This window comes from Nerophis ophidion, linkage group LG08 (genome assembly GCF_033978795.1).
Source record: "Nerophis ophidion isolate RoL-2023_Sa linkage group LG08, RoL_Noph_v1.0, whole genome shotgun sequence".
Lineage (NCBI taxonomy): Eukaryota > Metazoa > Chordata > Actinopteri > Syngnathiformes > Syngnathidae > Nerophis > Nerophis ophidion.
The window spans coordinates 19228911-19254449 of NC_084618.1; the positions used below are offsets into that span (position 1 = coordinate 19228911).

At 32.2% G+C, this 25539-nt stretch overlaps 1 protein-coding gene across 3 annotated transcripts in view; it reads right to left on the bottom strand.

The window, feature by feature from the left end:
• The window catches only part of LOC133557475 (breakpoint cluster region protein-like), a 143653-nt gene that overhangs the window by 66671 nt on the left and 51443 nt on the right, over positions 1-25539 (bottom strand). For all 3 annotated transcript variants that reach the window (XR_009807776.1, XM_061907950.1, XM_061907951.1), the window contains exons 2-8: positions 16778-16962; positions 14774-14878; positions 9971-10156; positions 7178-7285; positions 3819-3879; positions 3650-3702; positions 855-995 (exon numbers count right to left, since the gene is read on the bottom strand). Coding sequence is in view for 2 of the 3 variants with exons in the window: in XM_061907950.1 (XP_061763934.1) it covers positions 855-995; positions 3650-3702; positions 3819-3879; positions 7178-7285; positions 9971-10156; positions 14774-14878; positions 16778-16962 (839 nt within the window). In the remaining variant the exon portion in view is untranslated. The remainder of the gene's footprint in view (positions 1-854; positions 996-3649; positions 3703-3818; positions 3880-7177; positions 7286-9970; positions 10157-14773; positions 14879-16777; positions 16963-25539) is intronic.

Sequence of the window (25539 nt, forward strand, 5' to 3'; positions counted from 1 at the left end):
ACAGGAAATTGAGAAAAAAAACAGAAAAAGGGGAATATTGAGAAAAATAGGAAAATTAAGGGGGGGAAAGAGGAAAATTGAAAAAGAATAGAGGAAAATTGAGGAAAAAAGTTTGGAAAATTATAATGTTTTGAAAATGAAAAAATTAGTGCAAAAAGAGGACAATTAAAAAGAACAGAAAAAATGGGGGGGAAACAGGAAAAATGTAAATGTTAAAAATAAAAATTGTTCAATTATGATTAGTAGTAATCGTCCAAATATGTTTAGTAGTAATCATCGAAATTTGATTAGCAGTAATCGTCCAAGTATATTAGCAGTAATCGTTCAAATATGATTAGTAGTAATCGTCCAATTACTATTCATAGTAATATTGACAATCTGATTGTTAACATAGTCATGTGGACAATAACAGTAACTCCTATTAATGTACAAGAATTGTACATTGAAGTGAACACAGCACAACATGTACTTATATGACCCCAATCCCGACAACCTTCCCTAGTCAAAGTGCAAACAAACTAGCATAAAAAAGTCAACACACATGGTCACACGTAACACAGCCTGCTTTGTGGATATTATAACAAATGTCCAATCACAACATATTATTCAAAATTACACCCATTTTAAATCCATTACAATGCATGATGGGGAAAAAAAAAACACACTTATCCAGGTTAGGTGCATTTTAGCTGCTTGATGTTTCTGATTGATTACAAAACTTATAGATATATATTTATACATATATATATATATAAATAATTATACTAACTATATATACATTATTTTTAAATACATAGCTAGTAGTAAATAAATGTTTTGAAGCGATGTTTTTGTGGAAAAAGAGGATTGTTTACCTCGCCCTTCTTCACGGTCATCAACTGGCGGCGCGGCGTGGACTCCTCGTTGATGCTGGACAGGAAATTCTGCGAGATGCGCAGGGCGTCCTGCAGCAGCGGGTGGTCCGGGTGGCTGGTGGGCGTGTGCTTGAGCAGGTCCTGTGGGGGGAAAAACCCTGGTCATGTACAGCTCATCTATCTATTAATAGTCATATGGCACAGACTAAAATTACTTAAAAAGCTGTTTAAATGACATTATATATATATATATATATATATATATATATATATATGTATATATATATATATATATGTGTGTGTGTTCATATCATTTTATTTTATTGTATTACTGATTATTATTATTAATAAAGGATGGATATTTATGAGTAAATTATTACATTTTAAATATTAGTGAGTCAATTATTTAATTTTAAATAGTAATGAGTGTGTTATGACATTTTAAATGTTAGTGAGTATTATTATATTTTTAAATATTATTGAGCGAAAAAATACATTTAAATTATTAGTGAGTAAATGCGTTTAATTTGAAATATTAATCAGTAAATTATTACGTGTTAAATATTAATGGGTAATTGATTTAATTGCAATTATTAGTGAGTATTTTTTTTAATTTGAGTTATTAGTAAATAAATCATTTAATGTTGAATATTAGTGAGTATATTAAGACATTTTAATTATTAGTGGTTAAATTGTTTAAATTGAATTATTTGTGAGTAAATTATTTAAATGTAAATATTAGTGCGTACATTGTTTATTTGTAAATATTAGGGAGTCAATTATTTAATTTGTATTATTAGTAGAGGATTATATTGCATTTTAATGATTACAGAGTAAAAAAAAAAAATTTAATTATTAGTGGGTAAATTATTTAATTTGAACTACTAATCGGTAAAATATTTAATTTTAAATGTCAGTAAATACATCATAATATTTTAATTATAAGTGTGTACAATGTTTACATTTAATTATTTGTAAATAAATTATTTAATTGTAAATATTAGTGAGTAAATTATTAATATTTAATTATAAGCAAGTGATGTATTAAGTTTTATTATTACGCAGTACATTATTCAATTTAAATTTTTAATAAATAAATTATTATATTTATTTAATACTGAGTAATTTATTACATTTGAATTATTACTGCATAAATTATTTAATTTCAAATGTTAGTGTGTATATTATTACATTTTAATTATTAGTGGGTCAATTATTGAGTTTGAATTTTTAGTGAGCAAATTGTTCTATTATTACATTTTAATTATTAGTGGGTCAATATTTAGTTTTAATTGTTATTGAATAAATTATTCAACTTTAAAATGTTAGTGAGTATACTACAATATTTTAATTATTAGCAAGTTAAGTGTTTGAATGTAATTATGCGAGTAAATTATCTCATTTTAAATATTACTGAGTAAATTATTGAATTAATATTATTCGTGAGTAATTTATTACAGTTTAATTATTACTGAGAAAATTATTTTATTTCAATTATTAATGAGTAAATTATTGTATTTTAAATATTTGGAGTAAATCTTTGCATTTTAATTATTAGTGGGTAAATTATTTAACTTTAATTATTTGTGAGTAAATTATTTAATTGTAAATATTAGTGAGTACATTATTTAATTGGAAATAATTCTAAGTAAATTATTCATGTAATTATTAGTGAGTAAATTATTTATTTTTAATTATAAGCGAATAATGTATTATGTTTTATTATTACTCAGTACATTAATTAATTTTATATTACTAATGAGTAATTGATATATTTTAATTAATACTGACTAATTTGTTACATTTTAATTATTACTGAGTATATTATTAAATTTTAAATGTGAGTATATTATTACATTTTAATTATTAGTGGGTTAATATTTAATTTGAATTATTACTGAATAAATTATTCAACTTTAAAAAGTTATTACAATATTTTAATTAATATCGAGTAAAGTATTTAAATGTAATTATTTGTGAGTAAATGATCTCATTTTAAATATTAGTGACTAAATTATCTAATTCATGTTAGCAGTGAGTGATTTAGTACATTTTAATTATTACAGAGAAAAGGGACGGCGTGGCGCAGTGGAAGAGTGGTCGTGCGCAACCCGAGGGTCCCTGGTTCAAATCCCACCTAGTACCAACCTCGTCACGTCCGTTGTGTCCTGAGCAAGACACTTCACCCTTGCTCCTGATGGGTGCTGGTTGGCGCCTTGCATGGCAGCTCCCTCCATCAGTGTGTGAATGTGTGTGTGAATGGGTAAATGTGGAAGTAGTGTCAAAGCGCTTTGAGTACCTTGAAGGTAGAAAAGCGCTATACAAGTACAACCCATTTATTTATCATTTTAAAATATTTTAATTTAATTATTACTGAGTAAATAATTTTATTTAAAATATTTTGAGTACCGGTATTTCTTTACATTTTATTTTATTAGTGGGTAAACTATTTAACATTAATTATTTGAGTAAATTATTTAATTTCAAATATTAGTGAGTAAATGATTTAATTAGGAATGTTTGTTAGTAAATGATTCATGTCATTATTAGTGAGTAGACGACTTATTTTTAATTATAAGCGAGTAATGTATTACATTTTTATTATTACTCAGTACATTATTTTTTTTTTATTATTAATGAGTACTTTATTACATTTTAATTATTACCGAGTATATTATTCCATTTTAAATGTTAGTGAGTATATCATTACGTTTGAATAATTAGTGAGTAAATGAGTTGATGGGTGAGTGAGTGAGTGAGTGAGTGAGTGAGTGAGTGAGTGAGTGAGGACGTACGTGGAGCACCAGCGTGCTGCGTGTGACTCGGTCCACTGGCTTGTACAGCAAGGCTGGCGGCAAAAAAGAAGGCAGAAGGAAGTTGAAGAGACTTTGAGGAGAAGAAGAAGAAGAAGAAGAAGAAGAAGAAGAAGAAGAAGAAGACAGGTTCCTCTCCAAGGAGTCTCACCCTCCAAGGAGTTCTTGGCCGTGGGCTCCTTGCAGTCTTTGGGACTTCGGACCTTCAGGTTCTGATGGGCGGAGTCAAGATCAAAGTGTGCGTTAACAAACGTGGAAGATGACCAAACACGCAGACAGACCCGGAAGCGATTATGTCAATCATTATAGATTACATCGTAATAATGGTTACAATCTTAATAATGTGGCATCGTATCAAAGCAAAGTGTATGAATACATGAACAAAGCAAAGTGAATGAGTATGTGAAAAAACAAAGTGTATAAATACAGGAACAAAAACAAAAGTGTATGAATACATGAATAAAGCAAAGTGTATGACTACATGAATAAAACAAAGTGTGTGATTACATGAATAAAGCAAAAACATATGAATATATGAAAAAACTAATGCAAAATGAATGAATATATAGGAAATAGGCAACGTGTATGAATACGTGAATAAAGCAAAGTGAATGAATATGTGGAAAAACAAAGTGTATGAATACAAGAATAAAACAAAGTGTATGAAAACATGAATGAAGCAAAAACATATGAATACATGAAAAAACCAAGTGTTTGAATACATGAATAAAGCAGTGTATGACAACATTATAAAAAGAAGTGTATGATTACATGAATAAAGTAAAATGTATGAATACATGAAAAAACAAAAGCAAACTGAATGAATATATATGAAATAAGCAAAATGTATGAATACATGAATGAAGCAAAGTGAATGAATACATGGAAAAACAAAGTGTATGAATACAGGAATAAAACAAAGTGTATGAATACATGCATAAAGCAAAGTGTATGAATAAAGCAAAGTGTATGAATACATGCATAAAGCAAAGTGTATGAATGTATGAATAAAGCAAAAACCTATGAATACATAAAAAAACAAAGTGTATGAACACATGAATAAAGCAAAGTGTATGACTACATGAATAAAACAAAGTGTATGATTTCATGAGTAAAACAAAGACCTATGAATACATGAAAAAACAAAGACCTATGAAGACATGAAAAAACAAACGCAAAATGAATGAATATATAGGAAATAAGCAAAGTGTAGGAATACGTGAATAAAGCAAAGTGAATGAATACGTGGAAAAACAAAGTGTATCAATACAACAATAAAACAAAGTGTGTGAATACCAGAATACAACAAAGTGTATGACTACATGAATAAAAATGTGTTGATTACACACATAAAGCAAAAGCCTATGAAAACGTGAAAAAACAAAGTGTATGAATACATGAATAAAGCAAAGTGTATGACTACATGGATAAAAATGTGTTGATTACACAAATAAAGCAAAAGCCTATGAATGCATGAAAAAACTAAGTGTTTGAATACATGAATAAAGCAGTGTATGACAACATTATAAAAACAAGTGTATGATTACATTGATAAAGTAAAATGTATGAATACATGAAAAACTAAAGAAAACTGAATTAATATATATCAACTAAGCAAAGTATATGAATACATGAATGAAGCAAAGTGAATGAATACATGGAAAAACAAAGTGTATGAATATAGGAATAAAACAAAGTGTATGAATGCATGAATAAAACAAAGTGTATGAATGCATGAATAAAGCAAAAACCTATGAATACATAAAAAACTAAGTGTATGAACAAATGCATAAAGCTTAGTGTATGACTACATTAATAAAAAGTGTATGATTACATGAATAAATCAAAGACCCATGAACACGTGAAAAAAAAGCAAAACGAATTAATATGTATGAAATAAGCAAAGTGTATGAACACATGAATAAAGCAAAAACCTATGAATAAAAAAAACAAAGTGTATGAACACATGAATAAAGCAACGTGTATGAATACATGAATAAAACGAAGTGTATGATTACATGAGTAAAACAAAGACCTATGAATACATGAAAAAACAAAGACCTATGAATACATGAAAAAACAAACGCAAAATGAATGAATATATAGGAAATAAGCAAAGTGTATGAATACGTGAATAAAGCAAAGTGAATGAATACGTGGAAAACCAAAGTGTATCAATACAAGAATTAAACAAAGAGTATGAATACAAGAATAAAGCAAAGTGTATGACTACATGGATTGTGTTGATTACACAAATAAAGCAAAAGCTTATAAATACGTGAAAAAAACTAAGTGTTTGGATACATGAACAACCATTTATGACAACATTATAAAAAGAAGTGTTGATTACACCAATAAAGCAAAATGTATGAATACATGAAAAAACAAAAGCAAACTAAATGAATATATCTGAAATAAGCAAAGTGTATGAATACATGAATGAAGCAAAGTGAATGAATACGTGGAAAAACAAAGAATATGAATACAAGAATAAAACAAAGTGTATGATTACATGACTAAAGCAAAGTGTATGAATACATGAATAAAGCAAAAATCTCTGAATATATGAAAACATAAAGTGTATGAATGCATGTATAAAGCTTAGTGTATGGCTACATTAATACAAAGTGTATGATTACATGAATAAATCAAAGACCCATGAACACGTGAAAAAAAAAGCAAAACGAATGAATATGTATGAAATAAGCAAAGTGTATGAACACATAAATAAAGCCAAGTGAATGAATACGTGGAAAAGCAAAGTGTATGAATACATGAATGAAGCAAAAACCTATGTATACATGAAAAAACAAAGTGTATGAATACATGAATAACGCAAAGTGTATGACTACATGAATAAAATAGTGTGTGATTACATGAATAAAGCAAAGATGTATGAATACATGAAAAAACAAAAGCAAAATGAATGAATACATCTGAAATAAGCAAAGAGTATGAATACATGAATAAAGCAAAGTGAATGAATACGTGAATGAAGCAAAAACCTATGTTTACATGAAAAAGAAAGTGTGTGAATACATGAATAACGCAAAGTGTATGACTACATGAATAAAATAAAGTGTATGAATACAAGAATAAAGCAAAGTGTATGAATACATGAATGAAGCAAAAACCCATGTATACATGAAAAAACAAAGAGTATGAATACATGAATACAGCAAAGTATATGACTACATGAATAAAATAAAGTGTGTGATTACATGAATAAAGCAAATACGTATGAATACATGAAAAACAAAAGCAAAATGAATGAATATATTTGAAATAAGCGAGGTGTATGAATACATGAATAAAGCAAAGTGAATGAATACACGAAAAAACAAAGTGTATGAATACATGAATAAAGCAAAGTGTATGACTACATGAATAAAACAAAGTGTGTGTTTACATGAATAAAGCAAAGACCTATGAACCCATGAAGAAAAAGGCAAAATGAATGAATATATAGGAAATAAGCAAAGTGTATGAACACATGAATATGAGAAGTACCTCTGATATTTCTGCAAACTGCGTGTTGGCGTGACAACATTTCTCTGCCGTGTCCACCGCCAGCTCGTAGTTGTCCACAAAGGCTCGGTAAACGCCCAGCTGGCTGGCCTGAAACACACCATGACGAACACTTTTTAGGCACAACACAAACGCTCTTTCATCAATCCACTTTTTAGACTCACAATAAACTTTTTATTCATACCACAAACACTTTTTATCATTCAAATACACCATTTTTAATCAATCCAATAAACACTTTTTATACATACTACAAACACTTTTTTAATGAATCCTATAAACATTTTTTATTCATGCAATAAACACTTTTTATTCATACCATAATAACTTTTTATTCATGCAATAAACTCGTTCAATTCATGCAATAAATGTTTTATTTCGGTAAAAAACAGAATGTTGACTTTGATTCATACAATAAACATTTTTAATGAATCCAATGAGGAATCATTTTAGAACAAATAATTTCAGTACAAATAATCGTAGTACTAATAATTTTAGTAAAAATAATTTTAGTACAAAACATTTTTTAAAGTCATTTTAGTACAAATCCTTTTAGTTCAAATCATTTTAAAACAAATTATTTTAGTGCAAATCATTTTAGAACAAATCATTTTAATACAAATGATTGTTTTAAGTCATTTTAGTACAAATGCTTTTAGTACAAATCATTTTAGTACAAATTATTTTAATACAAATGATTTTAGTACACATGATTTCAGGAAAAAAACATTTTTAGTACAAATAGTTTTAGTACAACTCATTTTAGTGCAAATCCTTTTAGAACAAATAATTTGAGTACAAATTGTTTAAAGTCATTTTAGTACAAATCATTTTTATAACAAATCATTTTATTACAAATATTTTTTAAATCATTAAAGTACAAATAATGTTAGTACAAATCATTTTAGTACAAATAGTTTAGTGCAAATAATTTTAGACCAATGATTTCAGTACAGATCATTTAAGTGCAAATCATTTTAGTACAAATCATTTTAATACAAATCATTTCAAAACAAATAATTTTTAGTAAAAATCATTTTATAACAATTTTTAGTACAAATAATCTTTTAAAATAATGTTAGTACAAATCATTTTAGTATTAATCATTTTTGTACAAATAGTTTAGTGCAAATCATTTTTGTACTCCCGCGGGCCCAAACGGGACAAGCGGTTTAAAATGGATGGATGGATTTTAGTACAAATAAATGTTATCCCATTGATTTTAAACCAATTATTTTAGTACAAATCATTTTAGTTCAAACCATTTTAGTACAAATTATTTTAGTTCAAATAATTTTAGTTCAAATCATTTTAGTACAAATCATTTTAATACAAATCATTTTAGAACAAATTAATTTTAGTACAAATCCTTTTTTAAAATAATTTTAGTACAAGTAATTTTAGAACAAATCATTTCAGTACAAATCATTTTAGATCAACAATTTTAGTAAAAGTCATTTTAGTTCAAACCATTTTAGTACAAATTATTATAGTGCAAACCTTTAGGACAAATAATTATAGAACAAATTATTTTTGTAAAAATCATTTTAGTACAAATCATTTCAGTTGATATAATTTTAGTACAAATCCTTTTAGTTCAAATCATTTTAAAACAAATTATTTTAGTGCAAATGATTTTAGAACAAATCATTGTAATACAAATTATTGTTTTAAGTCATTTTAGTACAAATGCTTTTAGTACAAATCATTTTAGTACAAATTATTTTAATACAAATGATTTTAGTACACATGATTTCAGGAAAAAAACATTTTTAGTAGAAATAGTTTTAGTACAACTCATTTTAGTGCAAATCCTTTTAGAACAAATCATTTGAGTACAAATTGTTTAAAGTCATTTTAGTACAAATCATTTTATTACAAATATTTTTTAAATCATTAAAGTGCAAATAATTTTAGCACAAATCATTTTAGACCAATGATTTCAGTACAGATCATTTAAGTTCAAATCATTATAGTACAAATCATTTTAATACAAATCATTTTAAAACAAATAATTTTTAGTAAAAATCATTTTATAACAATTTTTAGTAGAAATAATATTTTAAAATAAAGTTAGTACAAATCATTTTAGTATAAATCATTTTTGTACAAATAGTTTAGTGCAAATCATTTTTGTACTCCCGCGGCCCCAAACGGGACAAGTGGTTTAAAATGGATGGATGGATTTTAGTACAAATAAATGTTATCCCATTGATTTTAAACCAGTTATTTTAGTACAAATCATTTTAGTTCAAACCATTTTAGTACAAATCATTTTAGTTCAAACCATTTTAGTACAAATCATTTTAGTTCAAATCATTTTAGTTCAAATCATTTTAGTACAAATAATTTTAATACAAATCATTTTAGAAGAAATTAATTTTAGTACAAATCCTTTTTTAAAATAATTTTAGTACAAGTAATTTTAGAACAAATCATTTTAGTACAAATAATTTTAGATCAACAATTTTAGTAAAAGTCATTTTAGTTCAAACCATTTTAGTACAAATTATTATAGTACAAACCTTTAGGACAAATAATTATAGAACAAATCATTTTTGTAAAAATCATTTTAGTACAAATCATTTCAGTTGACATCATTTTAGTACAAATCCTTTCAGTTGACAACATTTTAGTACAAACCAGATTAGTGCAAATCATTTTAGTACAAATAATTTTAGTCCAAATCATTTTAGACCAATGATTTTAATATAAATTATTTTAGTTCAAATCATTTGAACTAAAACGCACACACACACACAAAGTGAAGCTCACCAGTTTCTGGAAGAGGTCTCCCACCCTCTGCTGGTGAGTCCAGTGCTGGACCCGGGGCAGCAGTCCGTCATAGAAGTCCTTGTGGACCTCGTAGAGTTCTGGCACCTTGAAGAAGATGGTCTCTATCTGGGCCGGGGACAGCACCGGCTGGGACGTGGTGGCCGCCGCCTTCAGGGGTTTCATGGGCTGAAGACACAAGGTCCGCAGTTCAAATCCCCAAACGTGACTCGGAGCCGTCATGCAAAGCTGAAAACTGCACCCTGCTGCTTTTGTGAAGAAAGATCTAGATGACAAAGATCTAAATGATAAAATATCTAGATTATTATGATCTAGGTTATAAAGGTCGAGATGATAAATATGTCAATTATAAAGATCTAGATGATAAAGTTCTGGATTATAAAATATCTAGATGATAAAGATATAGAAGATAAAGGTGTAGATCATTCAAATCTAGATAATTAAGATCAATATTGTAAAATGTCTGTGACGCTTAGCTGGCATTGTGGTGATGCGGTTGAGTTCTCTCGTTGATGCAGTCGGATAAGACACAACGTGAAGGTAAGAAATGATGATTTATTTATACTAAAGAACAAACTAAGACTAAAAAACACTTGCACAAGGCACTACCGTCAGAACAAAGAGAACTAGCATGGGAGCTAGAAAGAACAAAAAGCGCTAGCATGTGAGCTAGGGACAAGCAACGGAATAGCGTGGAAGCTAACAAGTACAAAAAGTATTTTACCACAAGCGGGAGTCAGCGACGTCACCTGTTGCATCGAATACAAACTAGACTGCGGGACCGAATGAACAAAAAGGGCAGGCTTAAATAAAGGAGATAATCACATAGCAGGTGTGCATCAAAAACAAAAAGCAGGTGACACTAATGCAGGGGTTGGGAAACTTTTTGGCTGAGAGAGCCAAGAATCCAAATATTTTAAAAATGTATTTCCGTATTTTTTTCAACACTATACACAACTAAACGCGTGCATTTTTAAGTAAGACCAACATTTCTAAAGTATAACAGGTCTCTTATTATTTGTAGTAACAATGGTATTCTGAAGCTAACTGTGGAGGGGGCGTGGCCTGCGGGCCTGCAGCGAAGCGGGGTGTTGCCAGGACCGGCCTCGAAATCAGCGACAGGTGCGTAGATGGCCTACCTGGGCCTTGTTATCTAATCACCTGTCGCTCTGTTTAAAAGCAGCAGCCAGAAGGAGAGACGGGGTTGGGGTTGGGGCTGGAGCCAGAGCGTGAGCGAGAACGAAAGAGAAAAAGACAATTGCCGGAAAGCAACTGAGAGACTTATTGAAAAATAAAAAATATTGTAACCCTGAAACAGGCTCTCAAGTTGGTCTGAAGAACCCCCAGGAGGGCAAGCCCTAAATTAACCATTAATAAATAAATCACTTCTTACCCTTAATGCAACTTCTTGAACAAGTGCGGTAGAGAAAGGATGGATGGATTCAAATGCATGAGCATGTTTTATTTTTTGAACAATATTTTTAACACTTTGATTACAAGTGGAATTATTCATTACTTATTGTGTTAAGTAATGTCAGCTCAGATTTATCTGAGAGCCAGATGCAGTCATCAAAAGAGCCACATCTGGCCCGCGTGCCATAGGTTCCCTACCTACCACTGCACTAATGCGTAAGTATGGCAACGGAACAAAACAGGAAGTGCCACCAGGAACTAAGGAAGTCAAATAACAGAACACGATACCAAGGCGGAACAAAAACGAATAGACATGATCCAAGTAGTGGATCATGACAATGTCTATATTATAAATATGTATATTATAAAGATCTAGATTGTTAAAATCTAGATTATGAGGAGCCAGATTAGAAATATCTCGATGATAAAGATCTAGATAATAAAGGTCTAGATGATAAAAATTTAGATCATAAAGATATAAATGCCAAATATGTAGGTTATAAAGATCTATATTATATAGGTCTAGATCACAAATATGTAGATGATAAAGATCTTGATGATAAAGATCTATATTATTAGTATCTGGATTATAAAGAGCCAGATTATAAATATCGAAGATAAAGATGTAGATAATAAAGGTCTCGATGATAAAGATCGAGATCATCAAGGTTTAGAAAACAAAGATGTAGATTTTAAAGATCTAGGTGATATAGGTCTAGATCATAAATATGTAGATTATAAAGATCTAAATGATACAGATCTAGATCATACAATATTTATATGATAAAGATCTAGATGATAAAGAGCCAGATTATAAATATCTAGATGAAAAATATCTAGATGAAAAATATTTAGATTATTAAATTCTAGATTATAAAGGTGTAGATGATAAATATGTCGATTATAAAGATCTAGATTATAAAAGATCTAGATGATAAAGATCTAGATATAAAAGATCTAGATTATAAAAGATCTAAATGATAAAGATTTAGATGATAAAGAACTAAGTATAAAAGATGTAGATGATAAAGATCTAGATTACAAAAGTCTACAGTATAAAGATCTAGATAAGCAAGATCAATATTATAAAAGGTGTAGATCAGGGGTCACCAATGTGGTGCCCGCGTGCACCAGGTAAATAAATAAATGATAAATGGGTTGTACTTGTATAGCGCTTTTCTACCTTCAAGGTACTCAAAGCGCTTTGACACTACTTCCACATTTACCCATTCACACACACATTCACACACTGATGGAGGTAGCTGCCATGCAAGGCGCCAACCAGCACCCATCAGGAGCAAGGGTGAAGTGTCTTGCTCAGGACACAACGGACGTGACGAGGTTGGTTCCAGGTGGGATTTGAACCAGGGACCCTCGGGTTGCGCACAGCCACTCTCCCCACTGCGCCACGCCGTCCCGTAAGGACCAGATGAGTCGCCTGCTGGCCTGTTCTAAAAATAGCTCAAATAGCAGCTGTGGACAGGCGGAGCCGACGGTCCGACAGAGAGGCAGGGCACGCTGGAGCCCGGCCCAAGATGGCGGCGAGGAGGCGGGGAAGGCGAGTGAGCGGTGAGGCGGGGGCGTGACAGGAGCGACACCACAAACAAGATCAGGTGTGTGGATCGCACACCTGTACACGATTAAAATTCTCCTCTCGCTGTATAAAAGGGGAGAAGGAGGAGAGAACGGGGCTGGTGATTGTGCGGAGCGAGAAAAACACGTACAACGAAGGAGACGGAAACAAGAAGAGGCGGACTTAAGTACGTGCTGCTGTAAAACAGACGGCAGAGCGAGCAGCAGAGGGAGACGGGAGACCCAGCGGAAGAGCAACCCGACCGCAAACAAACTTGTGTGGGAAAATAAAGCAAGTCAAACATGCTCGAAGTCATGTCCTTCCTTGGTGGTCCATGGAACCCGCAAGACGACGGCGTGAGTCCGTCACATCAGCACTTACCAGTGAGCTGGCTCTATTTTTTTAATTGTATTTATTTACTAGCAAGCTGGTCTCGCTTTGCTCGACATTTTTAATTCTAAGAGAGACAAAAGTCAAATAGAATTTGAAAATCCAAGAAAATATTTTAAATACTTGGTCTTCACTTGTTTGAATAAATTCATTTATTTTTTTTACTTTGAGAAAGACAATTTTAGATAAAAAATACAACCTTAAAAATTATTTTAGGATTTTTAAACACACATACCTTTTTACCTTTTAAATTCCTTCCTCTTCTTTCCTGACGATTTAAATCAATGTTCAAGTATTTTTTATTTGTTTTATTGTAAAGAATAATAAATACATTTTAATTTAATTCTTAATTTTAGTTCTGTTTTTTCGACGAAGAATATTTGTGAAATATTTCTTGAAACTTATGATTAAAATTCAAAAAAAATATTCTGGCAAATCTAGAAAATATTTATAATTAAATTTAAATCTTATTTCGAAGTCTTTTGAATTTCTTTTAATTTTTTTGTTCTGGAAAATCTAGAAGAAATATTGATTTGTCTTTGTTAGAAATATAGCTTGGTCCAATTTGTTATATATTCTAACAAAGTGCAGATTGGATTTTAACCTATTTAAAACATGTCATCAAAATTCTGAAATTAATTTTAATCAGGAAAAATTACTAATGATGTTCCATAAATTCTCTTTTTAATTTTTAATTTTAAAGAGTCAAAATTGAAGATAAACTATGTTTCAAAATTTAATTTTTATTTTTTTCCTGTTTTCTCCTTTTTTAAACCGTTCAATTAAGTGTTTTGTCATCAGTTATTCTCTATAAAAAACCTTCCGTAAAAGGAAAAAAATGTACGACGGAACGACGGACAGAAATACCCATTTTTTATATATATATATATATATATATATATATAGATTTATTTATTAAAGGTAAATTGAGCAAATTGGCTATTTCTGGCAATTTACTTAAGTGTGTATCAAACTGGTAGCCCTTCGCATTAATCAGTACCCAAGAAGTAGCTCTTGCTTTCAAAAAGGTTGGTGACCCCTGGTCTAGAGCATTAAAATCTAGATTATAAAGAGCTGGACTATAAATATCTAGATAATAAAGATGTAGAAAATAACGATCTAGATGATAAAGATCTAGATTATAAAATATCTAGATGACAAATATCTACGATATTATTGTATTGTAGTTATTGAGTTATTATTGTATGTAAGCTATTAAGTTATTATTGTATTGTAGTTATTGAGTAGGGTTATGGTTAGTAATAAATTATTATTGTGTTATTATTGAAAAATGTTTTACCAATGGGGTGGACAAACAATTAAAGAAATGTGTGTGTGTGTGTGTGTGTGTGTGTGTGTGTGTGTGTGTGTGTGTGTGTGTGTGTGTGTGTGTGTGTGTGTGTACTGACCAGCAGCAGGGCCTCCAGGTGACTGAGGTATGTTTCTTCGCTGGCCAAGATCCCAGACAGAACCCACTTCCTCATTTCCAGACCTTTCTCCAGCTCACATTCCGTCTGCAACAAACATGAACACACACTGACTGACTTCATCTTGAAATATTACATTGGAATATTCGCATGAAAATATTTTTATGTGAATTACTTACATGAAAATATTTATATCACATACATGAAGGTTCTTTAAGATGACAAAACAATGTTCAATAGCATTTGACACAACATCAACATGGAGGTTAGTCTACTAATAATAATGTGTGCACACACACACACACACACCCTTCGGGCGACAAGAGGAGCACGGATGAAAGACGAGACGGAGAGCAGACACAAGATATAAAAACATGAAAAGTACTTCCAGTCACAGTATGACCACATATGTTGTCTGACATAGTAGACCTAAGTATTCATTAAGTACCACCATCATGACAACATTAAAATACAGTAGCGTAGTAGGACTGAGTATTCATTAAGTACCACTATGATGACAACATTAAAATACAGTAGCATAGTAGACCTACGCATTCATTAAGTACCACCATAATTAACAACATAGTAGGCCTAGGTAATGGACAGGAAGTATTACTGTGATGGACAGGAAGTGTTACTCTGATGGACAGGAAGTGTTACTGTGACTGAAAGGAAGTTTTGTTGTGACTGAAAGGAAGTGTTATTGTGATTGAAAGGAAGTGTTACTGTGACGGACAGGAGGTGTTACAGTGATGGACAGGAAGTGTTACTTTGATGGACAGCAAGTGTTACTGTGATTGAAAGGAAGCATTACTGTGATGAACAGGAAGTGGTATTGTGATGGACAGGAAGTGTTACTGGGATTGAAAGGAAGTGTTACAGTAACGGACAGGAAGTGTCACTGTAACGGACAGGAAGTGTTACTGTAACGGACAGGAAGTGTTACTGTAACGGACAGGAAGTGTTACTGTGACGGACAGGAAGTGTTACTGTGAATGACAAGAAGTGTTATTGCGATTGAAAGGAAGTGTTACTGTGATGGACAGGAAGGGTTACTGTGACGGACAGGAGATGTTACAGTGATGGACAGGAAGTGTTACAGTGATGGACAGAAAGTGTTACTGTCATGGAGAGGAAGTGTTACTGTGATGGGCAGCAAGTGTTACTGTGATGGACAGGAAGTGTTACTGTGAATGACAATAAGTGTTATTGTCATTGAAAGGAAGTGTTACTGTGATGGACAGGAAGTGTTACTGTGATGACAGGAAGTTTTACTGTGAAGGACAGGAAGTGTTACTGTGATGGACAGGAAGTGTTACTGTGATTGAAAGGAAGTGTTACAGTGAAGAACAGGAAGTGTTACTGTGACTGACAGGAAGTGTTACTGTGATGGACAGGAGGTATTAATGTCATGGACAAGAAGTGTTACTGTCAGGGAGAGGAAGTGTTACTGTGACGGACAGGAAGTGTTACTGTGGTGGACAGGAAGTGTTACTGTGATGGACAGGAAGTGTTATTGTGATGGACAGGAAGTGTTACTGTAATGGACAGGAGGTGTTAGTGTGATGGACAGGAATTGTTAGAGTGATGGACAGGAAGTGTTAGAGTGATGGACAGGAAGTGTTACTGTCATGGAGAGGAAGTGTTACTGTGATGGAAAGCAAGTGTTACTGTGATGGAAAGCAAGTGTTACTGTGATGGACAGGAAGTGTTACTGTGATGGACAGGAAGTGTTACTTTGACGGACAGGAAGTGTTACAGTGAAGGACAGGAAGTGTTACTGTGGTGGACAGGAAGTGTTACTGTGTTGACAGGAAGTGTTACTGTGGTGGACAGGAAGTGTTACTGTAATGGACAGGAAGTGTTACTGTGATGGACAGGACGTGTTACTGTGATGGACAGGAAGTGTTACTTCCTGTTACAATAGAGTTGAACGTTGGACGACAATAAAGTTGGACGAGAATGAAGTTGGATGAAGAAACTGACCGACTTGGAGGACTCGATGGATCCCGAGGAGAGCGTGTCCCGACTGCTGCGACTCTTGGAGCTGAGGTGAGGCGAGGACGAGGGCGAGTCGTCGATGTAAGGCAGGATGTCATGGTGGCGCCGCTGCTCCTCGGCGCGGTCGGCATCGTAGCCGTAAGAGGGCGGAGTCCCGCTGTAATGGCCGTCTGTTGGATGAAGAAGAGGCAGGTCAAAGATCCTCTATAAGACAGGAACATCGCCTTGCTTTTCAACCCAGCCTCACTCATAATTGCCGACTCATCGCAGCGAACGGTGGAAACGACGACAATTTTTGAAGTTCAAATATACATACAACACAAACACAGCACGACACGTTTATGTTGACACGTTGCATATGTTGATTTTCTTCCGACACTACGATTATATTCGGCCAGGAGACAGACTTTGTCAACGTGCAAATATAAACTACACCTGTCAAGTGTTTATTTTATTTTTTATTGAATTAATCACATTTGAGAAATTTTGGATTCATCATGATTAATCGCATTTCGGAATTTGTATCATTTATGGTTAATAACATATTGGAATTTAGAATAATCATGAACATCATATTTTATTGTTTGGATAATTCATGATTAATCACATATTGGGAGTTTGGATTAATCATGATTAATCACACTTTAGAATTGGGATAAATCATGATTGATGACATTTTTCAAATTGAATTCATCACCATCAATCACATTTTAGAATTGTGATTTTTTTTTTAATGATTAATCACACACTGAAATGTTGAGTAGTCATGATTAATCACATATTGGAATTTGGACTAATTATGAAAATCACATTTTATTATTTGGATAGTTCATGATCAATCACACATTGGGAGTTTGGATTAATAATGATTAATCACATTTTAGAATTGGGATAATACATGATTGATGACATTTTTAAAATCGGATTCATTATGATTAATCAAATTTTAGAATTGTGATTTTTTTCATGATTAATCACATATTGAAATTTGGAGTAGTCATGATTAATCACATATTGAAATTTGGAGTAGTCATGATTAGTCACATATTGGAATTTGGACTAATCAACAACTTGCTACTTCTATTTTGACAGCCCTTTTCTAGACATAACATTGTCCATTTTGACAGCCCTTTAATAACAGAATATTGTCCATTTTGACAGCCCTTTTATAACATAATATTGTCCATTTTGACAGCCCTTTTATAAACATAATATTGTCCATTTTAAACATAATATTGTCCATTTTGAAAGCCCTTTTATAACAGAATATTGTCCATTTTGACAGCCCTTTTATAAACATAATATAGTCCATTTTAAACATAATTTGTCCATTTTGACAGCCCTTTTATAACAGAATATTGTCCATTTTGACAGCCCTTTTATAACATAATATTGTCCATTTTGACAGTTTTTTTATAAACATAATAATGTCCATTTTGACAGTTTTTTAATAAACGTAATATTGTCCATTTTGACAGCCCTTTTATACACATAATATTGTCCATCTGGACAGCCCTTTTATAACATAATATTGTCCATTTTGACAGCCCTTTTATACACACAATATTGTCCATTTTGACAACCTTTTATGACATAATATTATCCATTTTGACAGCCCTTTTATACACATAATATCGTACATTTTGAAAGGCATTTTATACACTTAATATTGTACATTTTAACAGCCCTTTTATAAACATAATATTGTCCATTTTGACAGCCCTTTTATGACATAATATTGTCCATTCTGACAGCCCTTTTACACACATGATATCGTACATTTTGAAAGGTATTTTATACACTTAATATTGTACATTTTGACAGCCCTTTTATAAATATAATATTGTCCATTTTGACAGCCCTTTTATAAACACAATACCGTCCATTTTGACAGCCCTTTTATGACATAATATTATCCATTTTGACAGCCATTTTATACACATATTATCGTACATTTTGAAAGGCATTTTATACACTTAATATTGTACATTTTGACAGCCCTTTTACAACATGATATTGTCCATTTTGACAGCCCTTTTATAACATAATATTGTCCGTTTTGACAGCTCTTTTATAAACATAATACTCTCCAAATGTAGCAATCAGAATTGAGGTTGCCAGACCATTTAAATATTGAACCTTTTCACGCACACACACATGCACACACACACACACACACATACACACATGCACACACACACACACACATGCACACAACAATTATTGTGTGTTTCCAGTGTAAAAAAACACTCGTGAGAACTTGTGGAAGAGAAAAGTCCTAATGAGAAGACAGTGACTCCTATTGAGACACCCACAGTACACACAACAACGTGTGTGTGTGTGTGTGTGTGTGTGTGTGTGTGTCTAGCCAACATGTGACCCAGTGTTTGTACTCCTAACAGTGTTTGAGCACAAGGACCAACACTGACAGAATGTGTACTCACACACGTTGTATACACACACACACGTTGTACTACTACTACTTTGTACAACTACTACTTTATACTACTTTCTACTACATTGTAATACTTTGTAGTACAACTACTTTGTCCTATTTTGTAGTACTACTACTTTGCACTACTTTCTACTACTTTGTACAACTACAACTTTCTTCTACTTTATACAACTTCTACTTTGTATTACTTTCTACTAATTTCTACTACACTGTAATACTTTTTACTAAATAAATAAATGATAAATGGGTTGTACTTGTATAGCGCTTTTCTACCTTCAAGGTACTCAAAGCGCTTTGACACTACTTCCACATTTACCCATTCACACACTGATGGAGGGAGCTGCCATGCAAGGCGCCAACCAGCACCCATCAGGAGCAAGGGTGAAGTGTCTTGCTCAGGACACAACGGACGTGACGAGGTTGGTACTAGGTGGGAATTGAACCAGGGGCCCTCGGGTTGCGCACGGCCACTCTTCCACTGCGCCACGCCGTCCCTACTATTACTTTGTACTATTTTGCACTACTACTATTTTGCACAGCTTTCTACTACTTTGTACTGTACTAATTTGTCCTACTACTTTGTTCTACAACTACTTTCTACTACTTTGTACAACTTTCTACGACTTTGTACAACTACTGCTTTGTACTACTTTCTACTACTACTATTTTCTACTACTACTACTTTCTACTAATACTACTTTGTAATATTTTGCACTACTACTTTGTGCTACAATACTTTGTCCTACTTTGTACTACTACTACTTTCTACTACTTTGTACAACTTTCTACTCCTTTGTACAACTACTGCTTTGTACTACTTTCTACTACTATTTTCTACTACTACTTTCTACTAATACTACTTTCTACTATTTTGCACCTCTTTCTACTACTTTGTACTGTACTACTTTGTCCTACTACTTTGTCTACAACTACTTTGTCCTACTTTGTACTACTACTACTTTCTGCTACTTTGTACAACTACTGCTTTGTACTACTTTATACTACTACTATTTTATACTACTACTACTTTCTACTAATAGTACTTTGTACTATTTTGCACGGCTTTCTACTACTTTGTACTGTACTACTTTGTCCTACTACTTTGTACTACAACTACTTTGTCCTACTTTGTACTACTACTACTTTCTACTACTTTGTACAACTTTGTAAAACTACTGCTTTGTACTACTTCCTACTACTATTTTCTACTACTACTTTCTACTAATACTACTTTGTACTATTTTGCACAGCTTTTTACTGCTTTGTACTGTACTACTTTGTCTTACTACTTTGTTCCACAACTACTTTGTCCTACTTTGTACTACTACTACTTTCTACTACTTTGTACAACTTTCTACTACTTTGTACAACTACTGCTTTGTACTACTTTCTACTACTATTTTCTGCTACTACTTTCTACTAATACTACTTTGTACTATTTTGCACTACTACTATTTTGCACAGCTTTCTACTACTTTGTACTGTACTACTTTGTCCTACTACTTTGTTCTACAACTACTTTGTCCTACTTTGTACTACTACTACTTTCTACTACTTTGTACAACTACTGCTTTGTACTACTTTCTACTCCTACTATTTTCTACTAATACTACTTTGTAGTATTTTGCACTACTATTATTTATCACTACTTTCTACTACTTTGTACAACTTTGTACTATACTACTTTGTCCTACTACTTTGTTCTACTACTTACTTTGAGTTGAGTTGGGTTTGAGTTTATTTGGAACATGCAAGCATACAACATGATACATCACAATTAATAGTTTTTCTTTTCAACATATTGGAAAAGGACTAGGAAGAAGCAGAGCTTATTAAATCCTACCCCTTTTCTTTTACTTCACAGTTGCTAAAACTTTTGTTCCCTTCCTGTTCTCAATGTATTCACGATATACTCCATAAGTATCACATATATAAATAAATAACTGGTGAAGCAAGTTATATTCCATACGATGAGATAAGCAAGGTTATTTTGAGAATGAAAGAATGGATGGATGAATAAATTCAGAATATTTATCATGATTCTTCTTTTTTGTGCTTTGTAAACACTTTGAGTTTGAAGAGTTTCTTAAAGTGGATCATATAAGTACATTCTTTGATTGCTTTGCTTAATCCATTCCATAATTGATCTACTGAAACCCACTACTACCCACTGATAGTTTATATATCGATGATGAAATATTAACATTGCAACACATGCCAATACGGCCTTTTTAGTTTACCAAATTACAATTTTAAATTTCTTGGGACTTTTTTCTTGAAAACGTCGCGTAATGATGACGTGTACGCGTGACGTCACGGGCCGTTATGAATATGAGCGCTGCACACACACACAGCTAAAAGTCGTCTGCTTTAACGGCATAATTACACAGTATTTTGGACATCTGTGTTGCTGAATGTTTTGCAATTTGTTCAACTAATATTGGAGAAGTCAAAGTAGAAAGATGGTGTTGGGAAGCTTTAGCCTTTAGCCACACAAACACACGGTGATTCCTTGTTTAAAATTCACGGAGGTGAAACTTTACTATGGATCACAGCGAACATGTCAACCAGCAGGTTTCGGTGAGAAAATTGTGGTTAAAAAGTCGCCTCTTACCGGATATCGGCTGAGCTTGTGCCGCCCACACAGCTGCCGTCGACTTCCCCTAAGACACTAAGTGTCAACACCCGGCCGTGGACAAACCCCTCCGACTATCAGGTACTGTTAAACTCACTAAAACACTAGCAACACAATAGAAAGATAAGGGATTTCCCAGAATTATCCGAGTAAATGTGTCTAAAAACATCGGAATCCGTCCCAATACAATCGCGTTTTTGTTTTTTTTCCTAGTCCGTCGCTCTCAATATCCTCAAACAGGAATCTTTCATCCTCGCTCAAATTAATGGGGAAATTGATTTTTGGTCTAGAACATATTTGGCTTTATTCATTATTGACGTGTTTCCTGCTACTTTATGTTGTATATTTTTTTAGACTTTTATACTTTGTCCTACTACTTTGTACTACTACTACTACTTTGCACAATTTTCTACTACTTTGTACAACTACTGCTTTGTACAAATTTCTACTACTTTGTACTACCTTCTACAACTACTATTTTCTACTACTTTCCATTACTACTTTCTACTACTACTTTGTACAACCGTCTACTAAATTGTACTAATTGGTACTACTACTACTACTTTGAACTACTTTCTACTACTTGGTACTACTACTACTACTTTCTACTACTTTGTAGTACTACTACTGCTACTACTTTGTACTGTTATGTACTACTTTTTACTACTACTAATGTTACTGCTACTTTGTACTACTGCTGCTTTGTACTACTACTCTGTACTGCTCTCTACTACTTTGTACAACTACTACTTTGTTACTACCTTCTACTACTACTATTTTCTACTACTTTCCATTACTACTTTCTACTACTACTTTGTACAACCGTCTACTAAATTGTACTAATTGGTACTACTACTACTACTTTGAACTACTTTCTACTACTTGGTACTACTACTACTACTTTCTACTACTTTGTAGTACTACTATTGCTACTACTTTGTACTGTTATGTACTACTTTTTACTACTACTACTAATGTTACTGCTACTTTGTACTACTTTGTACTACTACTTTGTACTGCTCTCTACTACTTCGTACAACTACAACTTTGTACTACCTTCTACTACATTGTACTAATTTGTACTACTACTACTTAAACTACTTTCTACTACTTGGTACTACCACTACTACTTTGTACTACCACTACTACCTTGTACTATTATGTACTACTTTGTACTACTACTAATGCTACTGTTACTTTTTATTACTACAGCTTTGTACTACTTTCTACTACTACTTTGTACTGCTCTCTACCACTTTGTACTACTTTGTACAACTACTACTTTGTACTACTTTCAACTACACTGTACTACCACTACTACTTTGTCCTATTTTGTACTACTACTACTACTTTAAACTACTTTCTACTACTACTATTTTGTACTACTTAGTAGTACTACTATTGCTAATTTGTATTACTACTAATGCTACTACTACTTTGTGCTACTACTTTGTACAACTACTACTTTGTACTACTTTCGACTACATTGTACTACTACTACTACTTTGTGCTACTACTTTGTACTACCACTACTACTACTACTACTACTACCTTGTACTACTTTGTACAACTACTACTACTACTATTACTACCTTGTACTACTTTGTACTATTACTACTACTACTTTGTATCATTACTACTTGGTACTACTGTGTACTACTACTAATGCTACAGTTACTTTGTACTGCTACTTTGTACAACTACTTCTACTACTACTTTGTAATACTTTCTACTACTACTTTGTACCGCTCTCTACCACTTTGTACTACTTTGTACAACTACTACTTTGTACTACTTTCTACAACATTGTACTACTACTACTACTTTGTACTATTTAAACTACTACTACTTTAAACTAAATTCTACTACTTTGTACTACTACTATTTTGTACTACTTAGTAGTACTACTATTGTTAATTTGTACTAATACTAATGCTACTACTACTTTATGCTAATACTTTGTACTAACACTACTACTACTACTACTACTACTACTACTACTACTTTGTACTACTACTACTACCTTGTACTACTTCATACTACTTTGTAGTAGTACTACTACTTTAAACGCGTTTTTGTTTTTTTTCCTAGTCCGTCGCTCTCAATATCCTCAAACAAGAATCTTTCATCCTCGCTCAAATTAATGGGGAAATTGATTTTTGGTCTAGAACATATTTGGCTTTATTCATTATTGACGTGTTTCCTGCTACTTTATGTTGTATATTTTTTTAGACTTTTATACTTTGTCCTACTACTTTGTACTACTACTACTACTTTGCACAATTTTCTACTACTTTGTACAACTACTGCTTTGTACAAATTTCTACTACTTTGTACTACCTTCTACAACTACTATTTTCTACTACTTTCCATTACTACTTTCTACTACTACTTTGTACAACCGTCTACTAAATTGTACTAATTGGTACTACTACTACTACTTTGAACTACTTTCTACTACTTGGTACTACTACTACTACTTTCTACTACTTTGTAGTACTACTACTGCTACTACTTTGTACTGTTATGTACTACTTTTTACTACTACTAATGTTACTGCTACTTTGTACTACTGCTGCTTTGTACTACTACTCTGTACTGCTCTCTACTACTTTGTACAACTACTACTTTGTTACTACCTTCTACTACTACTATTTTCTACTACTTTCCATTACTACTTTCTACTACTACTTTGTACAACCGTCTACTAAATTGTACTAATTGGTACTACTACTACTACTTTGAACTACTTTCTACTACTTGGTACTACTACTACTACTTTCTACTACTTTGTAGTACTACTATTGCTACTACTTTGTACTGTTATGTACTACTTTTTACTACTACTACTAATGTTACTGCTACTTTGTACTACTTTGTACTACTACTTTGTACTGCTCTCTACTACTTCGTACAACTACAACTTTGTACTACCTTCTACTACATTGTACTAATTTGTACTACTACTACTTAAACTACTTTCTACTACTTGGTACTACCACTACTACTTTGTACTACCACTACTACCTTGTACTATTATGTACTACTTTGTACTACTACTAATGCTACTGTTACTTTTTATTACTACAGCTTTGTACTACTTTCTACTACTACTTTGTACTGCTCTCTACCACTTTGTACTACTTTGTACAACTACTACTTTGTACTACTTTCAACTACACTGTACTACCACTACTACTTTGTCCTATTTTGTACTACTACTACTACTTTAAACTACTTTCTACTACTACTATTTTGTACTACTTAGTAGTACTACTATTGCTAATTTGTATTACTACTAATGCTACTACTACTTTGTGCTACTACTTTGTACAACTACTACTTTGTACTACTTTCGACTACATTGTACTACTACTACTACTTTGTGCTACTACTTTGTACTACCACTACTACTACTACTACTACTACCTTGTACTACTTTGTACAACTACTACTACTACTATTACTACCTTGTACTACTTTGTACTATTACTACTACTACTTTGTATCATTACTACTTGGTACTACTGTGTACTACTACTAATGCTACAGTTACTTTGTACTGCTACTTTGTACAACTACTTCTACTACTACTTTGTAATACTTTCTACTACTACTTTGTACCGCTCTCTACCACTTTGTACTACTTTGTACAAC